Source organism: Castor canadensis, chromosome 11, assembly GCF_047511655.1.
Source record: "Castor canadensis chromosome 11, mCasCan1.hap1v2, whole genome shotgun sequence".
In the NCBI taxonomy this organism is placed as follows: domain Eukaryota; kingdom Metazoa; phylum Chordata; class Mammalia; order Rodentia; family Castoridae; genus Castor; species Castor canadensis.
In genome coordinates this window covers 33,942,199-33,958,651 of record NC_133396.1, presented here as the reverse complement: position 1 = coordinate 33,958,651, position 16,453 = coordinate 33,942,199, and the positions used below count along the sequence as shown (strand labels likewise).

The 16,453-nt window shown below is 42.2% G+C and overlaps 1 protein-coding gene across 11 annotated transcripts in view; it reads left to right on the top strand.

Annotated features, from left to right (window-relative positions):
• Tex14 (testis expressed 14, intercellular bridge forming factor) overlaps positions 1-16,453 on the top strand; it is an 89,329-nt gene that overhangs the window by 24,489 nt on the left and 48,387 nt on the right. For all 11 annotated transcript variants that reach the window (XR_012438642.1, XM_074046195.1, XM_074046190.1 and 8 more), the window contains 6 exons: positions 5,604-5,769; positions 6,693-6,829; positions 11,438-11,519; positions 12,879-13,009; positions 14,230-14,343; positions 15,398-15,521. Coding sequence is in view for 10 of the 11 variants with exons in the window: in XM_074046190.1 (XP_073902291.1) it covers positions 5,604-5,769; positions 6,693-6,829; positions 11,438-11,519; positions 12,879-13,009; positions 14,230-14,343; positions 15,398-15,521 (754 nt within the window). In the remaining variant the exon portion in view is untranslated. The remainder of the gene's footprint in view (positions 1-5,603; positions 5,770-6,692; positions 6,830-11,437; positions 11,520-12,878; positions 13,010-14,229; positions 14,344-15,397; positions 15,522-16,453) is intronic.

Genomic DNA, 16,453 nt, shown 5'->3' with positions numbered 1-16,453 from the left:
TAAGTATAATATATGAAATAAAGTTTTGACATTACTGGAGATTGAACTCAAGGCCTTGCATCTTCTATTTATTCTTACTGATTTATTTATGGTGGTACTGGGATTTGAACTCAGGGCTTCATGTTTGCAAGGCAGGCATTCTACCACTTGAGCCACTCCACCAGCCCTGTTTTTATGTTGGGTATTTTTGAGAGTCTCTTGAACTATTTGCTGGGGCTGTCTTTGAAACACAATCTTCCTGATCTTAGCCTCCCAAGTAGCTAGGATTACAGGTATGAGCCATTGGCACCTGGCTTATATAGTTTTTATTTATATTTTTATTCTGGGATTTGAACCTAGGGGTCTAACCCTGAGCTATACTCCATTAGCCCTTATATGACAATATAGTAAAAGAAACTTTGCTAATGTATATCAGTAACATACAGTTGTATATATATGTTGAAACACAACTTTAATAAAGTTAAACGATTATACTGATTCCTGTAAAGTGATTGAGAATAATTAATTAGTTATTTTTTATTTTATTTTTTGCAGTGCTGGGGTTTGAACTCAGTGCTTACACCTTGAGCCACTCCACCACTCCTATTTTTGTGATTTTTTTTTTTGAGATAGGGTCTCACGAACTATTTGCCAGGCTTGCTTTGAACTGTGATCCTCCTGATCTCTGCCTCTTGAGTAGCTAGGATTACAGGTCCCATCTGAGAATAATTAGTTCTTTATAAATTAATTACTCATTACTGGGCATAGTAGTACATGCTTGTAATTCTAGCACTCTGTAAGCTGAGACAGAAGGATCATGAGTTTGAGGCCAGCTTGGAATACATAGTGAAATCTTTTCTTAAAAAAAAGAAATTACTCATTAATAACACTGCATATTTTCACTCTGGGGTAATAATTTTTATTATATACATGCATGTATATATGCTTAAGCAGTTCAACATTCCCACAACCAAGTCCCTCATCGGTTGCTATACATGGCATTACTTTGTAAGAAAGGATGACTTTTGCCTTACTTAAGTGACTTAAAAGAATCGGAGTTTAATAGTTGGTTCATATTTTAATATGGAGGACCAATACAATGTAATGAATCATCCATATGTGAACATCTTTTTATGAAGCACTTTGGTTCTTCTCAGATACTAGCTCACTTGATCTTTATAACACCTCCTTGGCAGGAAGGAGGGCAGGAATAGAATTTAAAACTACGGTTTTTTTTGTTTTGTTTTTGTTTTTTGGTGGTACTGGGGCTTCATGCTTGCTTCGTAGGCGTTCACCACTTGATCTGCCAACCCCAAACAAAGATGTTTTTGAGCACTTATGATTCCAGCTGATTTTCATTAGAATGCCAATATATGAACAACCATAAAAGTTTTTCTCATCTTACATAAGTAAGCCTGGTTTTATGTACTTAAAAAAATGTTTGGATGGTAGAAGGTTTTGTATTGGAGGGTAGGGACTTGGTTATAAGATTGCTTTGTGAGAGAAAATTTAGAAGCTTGGAAAAGTGTAAAGAAGAAAGCCAGTCCCAGCAATTGGGAGTCTGAGGCAGGAGGCTTGAAAGTTTGAGGCCTGCCTGGGTTGCATAGCAAGACCCTGCCTTAACACAAAAACAAAAAAACAGCCAGATTGCCTGTGGCTCATGCCTGTAATCTTCGCCACTCAGGAGGCAGAGATCAGGAAGATAGAGGTTAAAGCTAGCCCAGGCAAACAGTTCACAAGACTAATCTCAAAACAAAACAAAACCATCAGAAAAACAGGGCTGGTGGAGTGGCTCAAGTAAGGCCCTGAGTTCAAGCCTCATTACCACCAAAGAAACAAAAACCAGGTGCTGGTGCCTCATGCCTGTAATCCTAGTTAGTTGGGAGACTGAGATCAGGAGCATCATGGTTTGAGGCCAGCCTGGGCAAATAGTTTGCAAAACCCCACCGCCAAAATAACTGGATCAGGTAGAGTCCCTGCTTTACAAACCCGAAGCCCTGAATTCTACAAAAAAAAGAAAAGAAGAAAAGAGCCGGCACAGTCTGTAATCCTAGCTGCACAGGAAGCAGAGATCAGGAGTATTGCGGTTCAGAGCCAGCCTGGGTAAATAGTTCGTGAGACCCTCCCTGTCTTGAAATAAAGGGCTGGTAGAGTGGCTCAAGGTATAGGCCCTGAATTCAAACCCGAGTACCGCAAAAAAAGGAAAAAAGTAAGGAAAGAAGGAGAAAAGAAAGCCAATCAGTATAAGAAATCTGTATCCAGAGGCAGCAATGTAATAAACATTTGTTGTGTTTCCCTCCAGAGCTTTTGTAGACTCACATACATTCTACTGCACTAATACTAATTAATATTAGTATTTATTTTCAAATGGCTCACCTGATACCAGCTTTATAAGGAGGCCATATTGGGGGTTGTGAAGTTTCTGGGCAAAAGGTCAACATTTTCAAGTCATCTGCATTTAAATCTGTTTTGTCCAGGTTTCGAGCTGGGTTGTTTAAAGATTAAATCATTCAAACTTTTAATTTTCCAAATTAGGGGCCTGGGGGGTGTGGCTGAAGTGAGACCACTGGCTTAGCAATATGAAGCCCTCCAGTACCACCAAAAAAAGATTAATTTTCAAGATTGGAAACTGAGACCCAAAAAGTTTAAGTGACTAGACCATAATGGTGCATTGTGTTAATGATAGAGCTGAACTCCTTATGTGGTGTCAGGTACCCCAGTCCCTGGAGAACTCAAGAGTTTAAGAAGTTCCCTTTTGGAAAGGAGGAGGTAGAAAAGATCAAAAACAAAAGGAGGAAGGCAAACCTCCATGACTGTATTCTGTGATTAGAAATATTTTCATGTGACTTTAAAAGTATCTTCTAATAAAGGTGAAGGAAAATTTCTAGGAGGAAGCTTTGTTCCTAAACAGAAATGCATAATAACCTGAGCCTATCAAAGCCACAAAGCCAGATACCTGCTGGACAAAGTTACAGAATCAATCACTGGGCACAGGCTCTTTTTTTTTTTTTAATTAATTTTTTTTTATTAGGATATGGTACAGTCTCTTATCTAAGGAAGTTTGGGCATCTATTACTGCTGGGCAGGAAAGGGAGCTGGAAAGCCAGCCAGATGTTCCAAATTTCTAAGACCTAGAAATCCCAATTTGTTTTTATGTATTTTATTTTATTTATTTATTTTTGGTAGTACTGTAGTTTGAATTCAGAGCCTCGCACTTGCTAGGCAGGTGCTCTTCCACTTGAGCCATACCTGCAGCCCTTTTTAAAAAGTTTCAGCTATTTTTCTGAATAGGATCTCCTGTTTCTGGCCTGGCTACCTGGACTGCAATCCTATTTATGTTTCCTACATAGCCAGGATAAAAAGTAGGCACTACCATGTCCAGATTTTATTGGTTGAGATGGGGGTCCTGGAACAATGATCCTCCAGATCTCTGCCTCCTAAGTAGCTAGGATTACAGCATGAGTCATTTTTTCATCCAGCACTATATTTTATTTTATTATTTTATTGTAGGTACTGGGGATTGAACCCAGGGCCTCCTGCTTGCTGTGCAAGCACTCTACACTTGAGCTACACCCCAGCCCTAGAAATCCCATTTTAAAATATGAAACCTTCCAAATGTTAAATATTATCCATTACTTCAAATTATTTTTATTTTTGTGGTTCTGGGGAATCAAACCCAGGGCTTCACACATATTAGGCAAGTGTGTACCACTGATCTACTGATTTACACTGATTTACAATTTAAATCAAATAAAACAAACTTCTGGGTTGCCCAAATCAGCCCTACAGGCTCTGTTTTTCAACTTCTAATAAACAGTATGTATTTGATCCCACTTGGATCTAGAGTCCCTTGTAAGGTTTAGTTGGGTATAAGTAGTATTCCTTTCTTCTGTAGTATTCATGAGAAATGAAAAATAATATCCTTTCCCCCAGCCTCAGCTTTCTTACTGTTTGTGTGAAGAATTAGATCAGGAATAGATTCGATTAGGAATAATGAAAATGTTACATGAAGTTGTTTTTGCACAGGAGGATATTTTGATTCTTACAATGCAGTGAACTGGACAACTTGTTTGACCCAGCAATGAGAAAAAACCCAGCATGAGAACCATTAATACCACTCAGATTTCTGGGTGCAGGCCAGCCTCACTAGCATCACCTAATGAGGCATAAAATATGCATTCCTGGGCCTCATACTTGTATGCTAGGCAAGCACTCTACCACTGAGCTATTCCCACAGCCCTGAGACTATGTTTTGTTTGTGGTTCAGGGGATTGAACCTAGAGCCTCATGCTTGCTAGGCAAGCCCTCTACCACTTAAGCTACATTTCCAGCCCTTATTTTGTTTTATTGAGATAGAATCTCATGATATTGCCTAGACTGACCTTAAACTTGAGATCCTCTTAGCATGGATCTGCTATGCCAAGCTCCTGAGATACTGTTTTTGACAGATAACCCCAATATCCCATAAACTAAATTATTGTCAATCCATATGTTGGAATACTATGTAGCTGTTGAAAAGAAGTATGTAGTGATTTGTATTTTCTCATATGGAAATCTCTAAGATACATATGAAATGAAAATTTTAGAGACATAACATTTATTATATAGCATGTTCTAATTCATATTTATGTGTGTGTGTGTGTATATATATATATATATATATATATATATATGTAAAAACTTCTGTAATAGTAGTTGCCTTTAGGTAAGAAAACTGGGTGTCTGGAGTTTGAAATTATTTTGGCAGCATTGGGGTTTGATCTCAGTGCCTCACACTTGCTAGCCAAGCACTCTACTGCTTGAGCCACTTTGACCAGATGAATTTTTCTTTTTTTCTTTCTGTTCTCTTCCTTTTCTTTCTCCTCTTCTGCTCTTCCCATCTGTGTTTCTTTTCTAATTAAAAGGAGAAAATTCACCAGGTGACTCTGATATGTAACCAGGTTGAAAAACCATGGCTACACATCACACCCTCATGGTGTCCTGGACACAATAAAGTCTCTCTTCATGCCTCAATTAGTTTACTGGCATTGGTGAAAGTTTTGAAGTTTAGACTTTTTTTTTTTTTGAGTGTAAGACAGGAAATTTATTGCAGCAAAAGAAATAAGAGCTCCAGCAAGACAGGAGGGGACCTGAAGAAGGGTTGCTCTGAGGTATACATCCTTGACTAGATTGGTGGTGCCAAGGTTTTGTGGGCCTCTCTTACAAGATTTGGTATGGGGATCAGAACAGTGGTCGCATAAGCGAAATAAACTCTTATTAGGCTGTACTTGACCAACTGATTCCAAAAAACTGTAGACTTGCATAAAGTGTTTCTGGGCATCCAGTATCATCAAGTGATAGGGAAAGGTTGCTGGGGTTTGGGATCAGACTCATACCTGAGTATGAGCTTCAGCTTTGCCCTTTTGTTTCCTCATTTTTTGGAAATGGGAAATGATACTGCCTTGAAGCGTTAAGGTAAGAATGGAAAAAAAAGATGTGTGTTGGCACAGACCGAGAGACTCATGAATGATATTGCATGATCATCGCTAAAGGTTGCTGTTGATGGCTGGAAGCCCTCTCTCTGTAGAAGGAAACAGTGTTGTCATGGACACTCACTGGACCCATTCTCCCTTCCCTGCCCACAGCCGCTGCTATGATGGAAGCACCCCTGTCCATGCAGCAGCATTTTCAGGCAATCAGTGGATCCTCAGTAAACTGCTAGATGCAGGGGGTGACCTGCGACTCCATGATGAAAAGGGTCGAAACCCGCAGACCTGGGCCCTGGCAGCTGGAAAGGATCGCAGCACCCCGGTAAGGGCAGACCCCATTCCTCAGCTGTGCCTGGAAGAGCACTGGCTGACAGGATCCCCTGGGTCAGCACAGAGCTTGCAGCAGTCTTTTCTTTGGCATTGGACTCATAGGCCTGGGTCGAAGCAAATTAACCAGCTGTAAAAACTTGGGCAGGTCTAGTGGACCTTTTTAGTTATCTGTTCATTTTGTCTGACCCATTTAAATAGCTTTTACCACAAATCAGATGTTCTAAATGTTTGTTTTTGTTTTCTTTTGTTTTTCATTTATTTGAGACAGGGTCTTGCTATATAGCCAAGACCAGCTTTGAGCTCCGTATGTAGCCCAGGCTAGTCTCAAACTCCTGCTGCTTCAGCCTCCTGGGATTACAGTCATACACCACCACTCCTGGGGCTGGCTTTGAACTGCGATCCTCCTGATCTCTGTCTCCTGAGTAGCTAGGATTACAGAGTTAGCCACTGGCTCCTGTCTGGCTCATGTTTTTTATGTATCTATTTTATGTTCATAACAACCTCTCAGGTTGTTACTATTATTGTCTTCATTTTAAAGATGGGGAAACCAAGGATTATTGACATTAAGTAACTTGCCTGAGGCCACAGACTGACAGGTGTGATATGTTTTAATGAGGACTAAATAATGTGACAAATTTAAAACAAAAGAGCATGCACAGTGCCACACCTCCACATAAAGAGTCTCCTTCCCTGCCTCTGGTTTTCCTGTTTATTAGCTGTTGGGCCTTGGGCAAGTAATTTCACTTTCTTCTGCTTCAGCTTCTTCATCTGTTGAAGGAAAATCACCTGGTCCCTTCCGTTTCCAGAGATTTCCTTGCTGTGAGCTCTTAGCAACTCAGACCGTTCATCCTCACACATACCATTCCAGCTGAAGGCTGGTGTGGCCAGCATTGACATCTTTGCTGTATGTTGCAGATGGTGGAGTTCATGCAGCGCTGCACTTCACACATGCAGGCCATCATCCAGGGCTTCTCTTCCGACCTCCTGAAGAAGATAGACTCCCCTCAGCGGCTCATCTGCAACCCACCCTGGTTTGGGGGCCTCATGCAAGGGTGAGTATAGCCTTGAACAGAGTGGGCCACCCCAACCTTCATGAGATCCCTGTGGAGAGGGCTGCCTTGGTCTCCTCCATATTGGTACCCTCTGGCATCTGGCCCACCCAAGGAGGTAAGCTTGGAAAAAGAAGACGTGGCCCCTGATAGGACAGTCAGAGGAGCACTGTTGGCCTTCTCCCACTCCACCCAGAAGGTCTAGGGGAAATGAGGCTCTAGGAAGAACCACCCATGGTTAGCAGAGGAGAAACTTCTTAGGTCTGAGTTACTCAGCAGAAAACTCTTACCTAGCAGGGCAGCTGACTCTTTTTTTTTTTTTTTGTCATCTTCTGAGCCACAAAAGACCACAAATGCCTAATTTATGGTTTCTCGGGCTATTTTTTTTTTCTGTGGGACTGGGGTTCTCGGCTTGTAGCGTGCAAAGCAGGCGCTTTACCACTTGAGCCATACCTCTAGTCCTCAGACTGTTTTAAGCTGGTGTAAGAGACTTGATGCTAACTCTGTGGGCAGCCCCTCTTAACCCCGTCACATCATGTGCAAGAGCTGGATCCCAGGCTTCTTGCCATGCTCAGGGAGTAATTTTAAGTTCTCTGACCACATGTCTTCTATAATCTGGTAGCAGGACTTTTCACACTGTGGCAGGCTCCCCCATCCTGTCCTTCATGCACATTGAGTCCTGGTTTTCCTCCAATGACTTGGATGCTGCACACTTTTCAGGCTAGATGAATTAATGGTCCCCTGAGGATAAGTTATTCCTAACTGCTCTGTTTCACTCTCACCAGTCTTGGTTCTTTACTACATATCAGAATGACCTTCTTAAAATGGAAATTACAAGCTTGATTTTTTCAAAAAAGTCAACAAACTGCAAGCATCTGTTAATTAAGGTCTTAAATAATAATAAAAAAATAAAATAAAATGGAAATTGTAGTGTGCCTACTCTGCTAAAAACTCTTTAGAATAAACTCCCAGACCTCTCACCTGGCCTTGGTTGCCCTGTCTGGTCCAACTTTTCCCATTTTATCTCTTGTTTCTGTCCTTCACCCATGAACAGAGTTCTCCCATTCAGAATTTAGGGAGACTTACCAGAGTTTGTAATTATCTTACTTGTGTGTGGTCTTCTCTGTTTTTCCAAATAGACTGTGAACTCTAAGGGGATAGGAGCTCTGTCTCATTCATCACCACTAACCCTCATTCCTGGTGTTTGGTAGGTGCTCAATACAAGGAGAGTAGGTGCATAGCCAGCCAGTAGCATAGCAGGGAAGAGAAAATTTGGTACTGTTGAGTTGCTGAAAGTAGAACTTGCAGTACAGCAGAAGTACAGCATTCACATTTGTTTCTGAATAGTGGCACAACAGACCTCACAGATCTGGTACAGGTGGGACAGGGTATGTACTGTCCCTCTAACTCCTTTGCCATTGGCCACAAAGGGGAACTGGCTTCTGCAGCAGAATTTTTTCTTTCAATCTGAGCTGAAACTACTTAATCAACAAGCAGAACTGAGCACCTGCTGCATGCCTGGTACAGTGTCAGGCTCTCGGAACCAAAGAAATATAAGGCATTATCACTCCTTCCAAGGTACCATCAGTTAATGGGGCCTGGTGTGCAGGTGGGGGTGGGGTGGTATGTGAGAAAAGCAGTAGCTGGGTGAACAGCATGTAGGTCTGGTTCTTGCTGCTGTTGTTTAACCTCAGTCAAGCAAGTTTCCCTTCCTTGGGCTCCATTTTTCCTATCTGTAAAATGAAAAAGTTGTAGGATATAATGTTTTATCATTCTTTTCAACTTTATCGGTTATCTATTGCCACATAATGAATCACCCCTCAAATTTAGCAACTTCAGACACTAAGTGTTTTTATCTTAACAAAATTTCTATGGGTTAGAAATCAGAGAATGGCTCTTAGGTAGGTTGCAGTCAAGATATCATTTGGGGCTGCATCATATGAAGGCTTGACTGAGGATCCAGTTCCAAGATGGTACACTCACATGGCTGGCAAATTGGTGCTGGAGATTGGGCCTCTTCATAGGGGTCCTTGAATGACTTCACAATTACCCTATAGCTAGTAATCAAAGAAAGATCAGAGAAGAAGCTGTGATTGATCTTGCCTTGAAAGTGACTCCGTCATTTCTATAATATCTACGGAGTTAACAGGTCGGCCCTATCTGACCTGTGAGGGGCATGAATACCAGATAAGAATCACAGGCACCTTCTTAGAGGCTGGCTATTATACAATCTGTAGTCCCATCATAAAAAGTCAAGTAAAGACTTGGGATGTAGCCCAGTAGTTGAGTGTTTGCCTAGCATGCACAAAGCCCTGGGTTTGACCCCAGTATAACACACACACACAAAGATTATTTTAAAAAGTCAAGTGATCCTGCTCATTTGGATGCACATGTACTAAGGTTGGAATTGGCCCCTGTATAATGATAAATTCGGGGGGAGAAGGAGGAGGCAGAAGGGTAAGGAAGGGGGTGGAAGAAGGGGGGAGAAATGACCCAAACATTGTATGCACATATGAATAAAAAAAAAAAAAGGATAAATTCATGAATGTTCTATATTTTTCAGCATGGCTGCTAGTGAGGAGATATAAGAGACCTGAAGGAGGGACTGTTCCCTACCTTCAACCCCCACTGTCACCGGGTAGATGCCCAGTTTCTTTAGTGTATCCCCTCTGGAATAAAAAAGATTAGACTCTTTAAAAAAATCAGACATGAAGACCAGTGGAACAGAATAGAGGACCCAGATATGAAGCCACACAACTATAACCAATTTGTCTTTTACAAAGGAGCTAAAAATATACGATGGAGAAATAGCAGCCTCTTCAACAAAAACTGCTGGGAAAACTGGTTAGCAGTCTGCAAAAAACTGAAACTAGATCCATGTATATCACCCTATACCAAGATTAACTCAAAATGGATCAAGGATCTTAATATCAGACCCCAAACTCTAAAGTTGATACAGGAAAGAGTAGGAAATACTCTGGAGTTAGTAGTTATAGGTAAGAACTTTCTCAACACAACCCCAGCAGCACAGCAACTAAGAGATAGCATAGATAAATGGGACCTCATAAAGCTAAAAAGCTTCCATTCATCAAAAGAAATGGTCTCTAAACTGAAGAGAACACCCACAGAGTGGGAGAAAATATTTGCCAACTATACATCAGACAAAGGACTGATAACCAGAATATATAGGGAACTTAAAAAACTAAATTCTCCCAAAACTAATGAACCAATAAAGAAATGTTTGAACTAAACAGAACTTTCTCAAAAGAAGAAATTCAAATGGCCAAAAAACACATGAAAAAATGTTCACCATCCCTAGCAATAAAGGAAATGCAAATTAAAACCACACTAAGATTCTACCTCACCCCTGTTAGAATAGCCATCATCAGCAACACCACCACCAACAGGTGTTGGCGAGGATGCGGGGAAAAAGGAACCCTCTTACACTGTTGGTGGGAATGTAAACTAGTACAACCACTCTGGAAAAAAATTTGGAGGCTACTTAAAAAGCTAGACATTGATCTACCATTTGATCCAGCAATACCACTCTTGGGGATATACCCAAAAGACTGTGACACAGGTTACTCCAGAGGCACCTGCACACCCATGTTTATTGCGGCACTATTCACATAGCCAAGTTATGGAAACAGCCAAGATGCCCCACCACTGACGAATGGATTAAGAAAATGTGGTATCTATACACAAGGAATTTTATGCAGCCATGAAGAAGAACGAAATGTTATCATTCGCTGGTAAATGGATGGAATTGGAGAACATCATTCTGAGTGAGGTTAGCCTGGCCTAAAAGACCAAAAATCGTATGTTCTCCCTCATATGTGGACATTAGATCAAGGGCAAACACAACAATGGGATTGGACTTTGAGCACATGATAAAAGCGAGAGCACACAAGGGAGGGGTGAGGATAGGTAAGACACCTAAAAAATTAGCTAGCATTTGTTGCCCTTAATGCAGAGAAACTAAAGCAGATACCTTAAAGCAACTGAGGCCAACAGGAAAAGGGGACCAGGAACTAGAGAAAAGGTTAGATCAAAAAGAATTAACATAGAAGGTAACACACGCACAGGAAATCAATGTGAGTCAATGCCCTGTATAGCTATCCTTATCTCAACCAGCAAAAACCCTTGTTCATTCCTATTATTGCTTATATTCTCTCTACAACAAAATTAGAAATAAGGGCAAAATAGTTTCTGCTGGGTATTGAGGGGGTGGGGAGGACAGGGAGGGGGCGGAGTGGGTGGTAAGGGAGGGGGTGGGGGCAGGGGGTAGGAATGACCCAAGCCTTGTATGCACATATGAATAATAAAAGAAAAAAAAATAAATAAAAATAAATAAATCAGCCAGGCATAGTGTCATGCACCTGTAATCCCAGGGAGACTGAGGCAGGAGATAGGCTGAAGGCAAGTCTGGGCTAGTGAGTTCCAGGCCAGCTTGGACTACGTAGAGAGACCCTGTCTCAAAAAAATAGGTCAAGTAATAAAGACAAAACCAACTACACATTCTGAAAACTTAGTTTATAGTATTGTTTGTCTGGATATGAGTAATTAATTCTTGTTTTGGTTTTTTTTTTTTTTCCTTTTAAATGTTACTAGAAGTCCTAATGGTTCCCCTAATCGACTGCTTAAAGCTGGAGTCATTTCTGCCCAAAATATCTACAGTTTTGGCTTTGGGAAGGTAAGAGATTTGCCACTGATAACCACCAACGTTTGCAGAATTAACTGGAGAGTCTAATGACCCCATCTCTCACCTTTGCTCAACTCCTTTTTTTTTTTTTTTTTTGGTAGTACTGGGATTTAACTCAGGGTCTCACACTTGCTAGGCAGGTGCTGTACCACTTGAGCCATTTCTCCAGCCCTTCCTTGCCTTTTTTTTTTCAGTACCCGGTTTTAAACTCAGGGCCTATAGCCCTGAGCCACTCTAGCAGCCCCTTTTTGTGTTGGGTTTTTTTGAGATAGGGAACTATTTGCCTAGGCTGGCTTCAGACTGTTATCCTCCTGATCTCTGCCTCCTGAGTAGCTAGGATTTTAGGCTGGAGCCACTGGAGGCCAGCTTCCTTGCCCTTTTGAGGGAAAGGTATTTCTTACTGTTCCTGTCCTTACCGAAAGATGGTTAAAAAAAAAAAAAAGTTGGAGAACTACCTTGAATGACCATGGGCTAGATTTAAGGAGTTTAGAAAGTTACACTTTAGTTCTCCTTAGAAGTCACAGACACATTCTCCACTAACAGAGAAGCAGAGTGCTGCACTAATCCCATGGATTTACTTCCTGAAGACCGTGCCCTCCCATGGGTTATGAGCATGGTTGGAATGCTTTTAAGGAATGTTTTGAGGACAAAAAATACCTTTTGGGTCCTTAGTTCTACCTGTCAGAGACTGTTGTAAAATGGTGCTGGGTAGATAGATGAGTGATGTTTGCTAACAGCTCAAGATTCTGTCCCTTGTGCCAAGGCAGCCTGGGATGGGGGAGGAAGAAGGAATATTGGATTTTTGTTTTGTTTTGTTTTGCTTTGTTTTGTTTTGTTTTTCTGGTGCTAGGGATCAATTCAGGGACTAGCTTATGCTAGGCAAGTGCTCTTCCACTGATTCACATCTCCAGCTCTAGAATTTTGGCTTTGCCTGTACACAGGCCTGGGTTCTATAGAGGTAACAACAGACCCCTCAGTCCTATCCATAGCACTTCAGAGAGGTGTCCTTTCTTTTTCTGTTTTGATTTTTTCTTTATCTTTAATTTCCCACTTCTTTCTGTGAGCTTCAGTTACTTCATTAGTAAAAAGGAAAGAATATTACTCAACCTTGATTTAGGTATGGTGGTCATCTGGGGAGGCTGAGACAGAAGGATAGGAAGTTCAAGTACAGCCTGGGCTACATAGTGAGACTCAGCTCCCAAAAAAACCCCCAATAATATACAGTGCATATAGAGGTATCCAGCAAGTTAGGAAGTACCACCTGCTATGATTTTTAGTTAGCTGACATTCTGGAGGTATTTTGTTTTTCCTCTTTTTGCCTCACAATTTGAGGCTATGCTTTGGTTTCAGTTTTATCTCACAGGGGGGACACAGCTTGCCTATCTAGGATCTCTTCCAGTAATTGGAGAAAAGGAAGTGATTCAAGCTGATGACGAACCCACCTTCTCTTTCTTCAGTGGCCCCTACATGGTCATGACCAAGTAAGTGGGAGTTGGCCGGTGGGAGGTTGGGCTCCCATGGGACAAGTGGGCTACACATATCTTTCTTATGTTTGTTTCCTCTCAAACACAAGAGAACACTTAGAACATGTCTAAATCAGAGTTTCTTACTGTGGACAGTTTTGGCTGGATGACTTTTTGTTTTGGGGGCAGTTCTGTGCATTGTAGAATGTTTAGTCATGTCCCTGGTCTCTGCCCACTAAGTGCTAGTAACAGTGCCTTATGGCCCTCTCAGTTGTGACAACCAGACTGTCTATAGATATTGCCAAATATCATCTGGGGAGAGAACTATTGTTCTGAAAGATTACTCCTTATAGTATTTTAACCTCTCTGCTGTCTGAAGAATTAGAGGCAGCTTAGTGGTGATTGTCTTGCCTCTGATATAGGTCAACGAGTACAAGGGCCCCTGTAGAAGGTGGCCCTGGCATCAGCTGGGGCTTTCATCAGCCAAATCCAGGAGAGGGTGCAGTAGTAGGATTTGAATATGACAAATCCTGGGGTGTGCTCAGTCCTCAGAGACCTAGCCCCTACAGGGTTACAAGGGTTGTCCTGGAGTTTCTTGACTCCTAGAACCTTGATGCTTCTTTCCTGCTTAGAAGAAACACCCTTCTAAAAAGTCCTTTGCCAGATTCCCAAAGCCGTCTCTCCCCCTTCTCTACCTATGCCATGAATTTTTTTGTCATCTCTCTTCTCTGTCCTGTTTGCTGCTGCCTCTGCCCAAGTAATCACTGTTTTTCATCTAGTCTAGTCTCCTAACTGGTCTCTAATTCTCTGGACCGCCATTGCCCTACCCATTCTCCACACTGATGGCATTATTATCTTTCTAAAATACAAATCTCGTCAAGTCACTCTGTCCCTTGAATCCTCTTGTGACTTCCTACACCCCACCTAACTCCCTAAAGTGCTTTAGAAACTGGAGGTGTGCTGGGTATTGGGGGGGGGAGAGGGAGGAGGCAGAGTGGGTGGTAAGGGAGGGGGTGGGGGCAGTAGGGAGAAATGAACCAATCCTTGTATGCACATATAAATAATAAAAGAAAAATGAAAAAAAAAAAAAAAAAAGAAAAGAAACTGGAGGTGGTGGGAGGGAGGACCCAGCCATTCCAAGAGAGTTAGAGATTCTGTGTGAACTCCATTCCTTTGCTCTGGGCTGGGAAGACTGGTTCATCAAGCCCCTCTCCTTTCATTCTTTCCTGTTCTAATAGCCTTGTGTGGAATGGGAGCAGAGTCACAGTGAAGGAGCTGAATCTTCTCACTCATCCTAACTGTAGCAGGCTAAGGCTGGCGGACTTGTTAATTGCTGAGCAAGAGCACAACAGGTAAGGAGGCCCAAGTGCAAGGCCTGTCACAAAGTCAGTACTGTACAGACTCAGTTCCCAGGATGTGTAGCATTGTCTTTTAGGTATGGAGCACCAGCCCCGCTCAGCCTCAGTATTTCCTGACTGTTGGAATTTGTTGACTTGACTTCCAAAGGTTGCCAAGAAAGAGAAATTAATCAATAGTCCAAGGTGGTAGGGATTGTGATAATGAAGGGCTCAATTCTATCAACTGTTCCGTAACCCATATCTCTGGACGTCCAGTCTCCAGGCCCATCTGTTTTTCCTGCTACAGTACCTGAGGCCTGTCCCATTTGGGGCCCTGTGTTCATTTAGAGACCATGTTTTCATAGATCATAGCAGTATATGAGATCCAGATGTCTGAGAACCACATTTTTACCATTGAGGACATGCCCACAGGTCTCAGTTTCTTTGGGCTCCAGGGTTAGCTCCTTCTGGGTCAGGCTCTGGATTCATGGTTTCACATCAGAGCCACCAAGGCATTGGAACGGACCCAGGCTCATTGAGCCGTCTCCTAAATAGACCACTCAGCTGGTGCAGGAGGCATCTTGAGAGAGGCCAAATCCATCCTTTTGAAGAAGTCAACCTGAATGACCCAAGGGAGCTGGAAGGATGTGTAGGCATAATGTAGGCTTTGACATGAGACTGAGTGGTGTGTGTGACTTCAAGCAAGTTCCTGACATTTCCTTGACATTGGTCACATCAATTCTAGGCAAGTGCTCTACCACTGAGCTACATCCCCAGCCCCTGGTTAGTTACCACACTTCTAAACTGAGTTATAAAGATGCATTTCTTGCAGGTGCTTGCTTAGATCTGAGATGATGTATGCAACATAGGTAGCTCTTAGCAACATTGTCATTGTTATCACTGATGACTCTAAGCCCTCAGGATCCCTCCCAAATCCATCCTGTTTTCCTAGAAAATTGTTGTGTTCAAATGGTATTTATTTAAAATGTGTTCAAAGGGCCTAGAAGAACAAAACCCATGTTTCATCATGTTCTCCTATGTCCCTTCTGAAGCTTCTTTTCTTTTGTAGCAAGCTGCGACACCCCCACCTGCTGCAGCTTATGGCCGTATGCTTGTCCCAGGACCTGGAGAAGATCCGCCTTGTATATGAGCGTGTCACGATCGGCACACTGTTTAGTGTCCTCCATGAACGAGTAAATAGCTGTTCAACAGATTTCCCCCTAGCCGCCCTCCCCATTTTTTCTCTCCCCCGTTCTGATGCAGAGTCTGCATTTGTGCATGGAAGATAAATCTCTAAATCCCTTTACTTTTGGGGGCTATATAATGTGCCACTTTAGGCTGATAAGCAAATGGTTGGAAATAATGTGATTTTGTTGTTAATCCTGTTTTTGTTGTTGTTATTGTTTTGGTTTTTTGAGGCAAGAGTTTCTCTGTAGAGCTGAGGCTGGCCTCTATGTAGCTCAATCTGACTGTGAATTCACAATCCTCCTACCTCAGCCTTCCAAGTGCTGGGATTACAGGTGTGCATCACTGTATCTGGCTATTTTTTTGGTAGTACTAGAGTTTGAACTCAGGGCCTCATGCTTACTAGGCAGGTGCTCTACCACTTGAGCCATTTCTCCAGCCTTTCCTTGCCCTCCCCCCTCCTTTTCTGAGACAGGATCTCACTGTGTAGCCCAGGTTGGCCTTGAATTCTTTTCTTTTTTTTCATCTTTGGCCTTGAATTCTTGATCCATCTGCCTCTGCCTCCTGAGTTCTGAGATTACAAGTATGTTCCACCACACCCAGCTCTCAGTTCTGCCACTGAAGAACTTTTCTAGCCAAGCCATTGGTCACTGGATTTATTTTCTATATTTTGTATTCTATTCTTATTTGCTTATGTAGAGATCCTTATTACTTCCTTTCACCTTTCAAATTTCTTTGGGATGGGGGAATATCCTCTATCGCCAACAGATTCCCTGGCAAGTGTGCTTTGGGCTGGCATGTGGCCTCAGAGAACCCCTGAAGGATTTTCTTTCTCCCTGACTTGTTCTTTACTCCCACACGGGGTGGGAGTGAAGAGAGACCCTCAAGGAAGGGCCCTCCTCCCAGATGCCATTACTCTTGCCCAAAGACCTCCTATTAG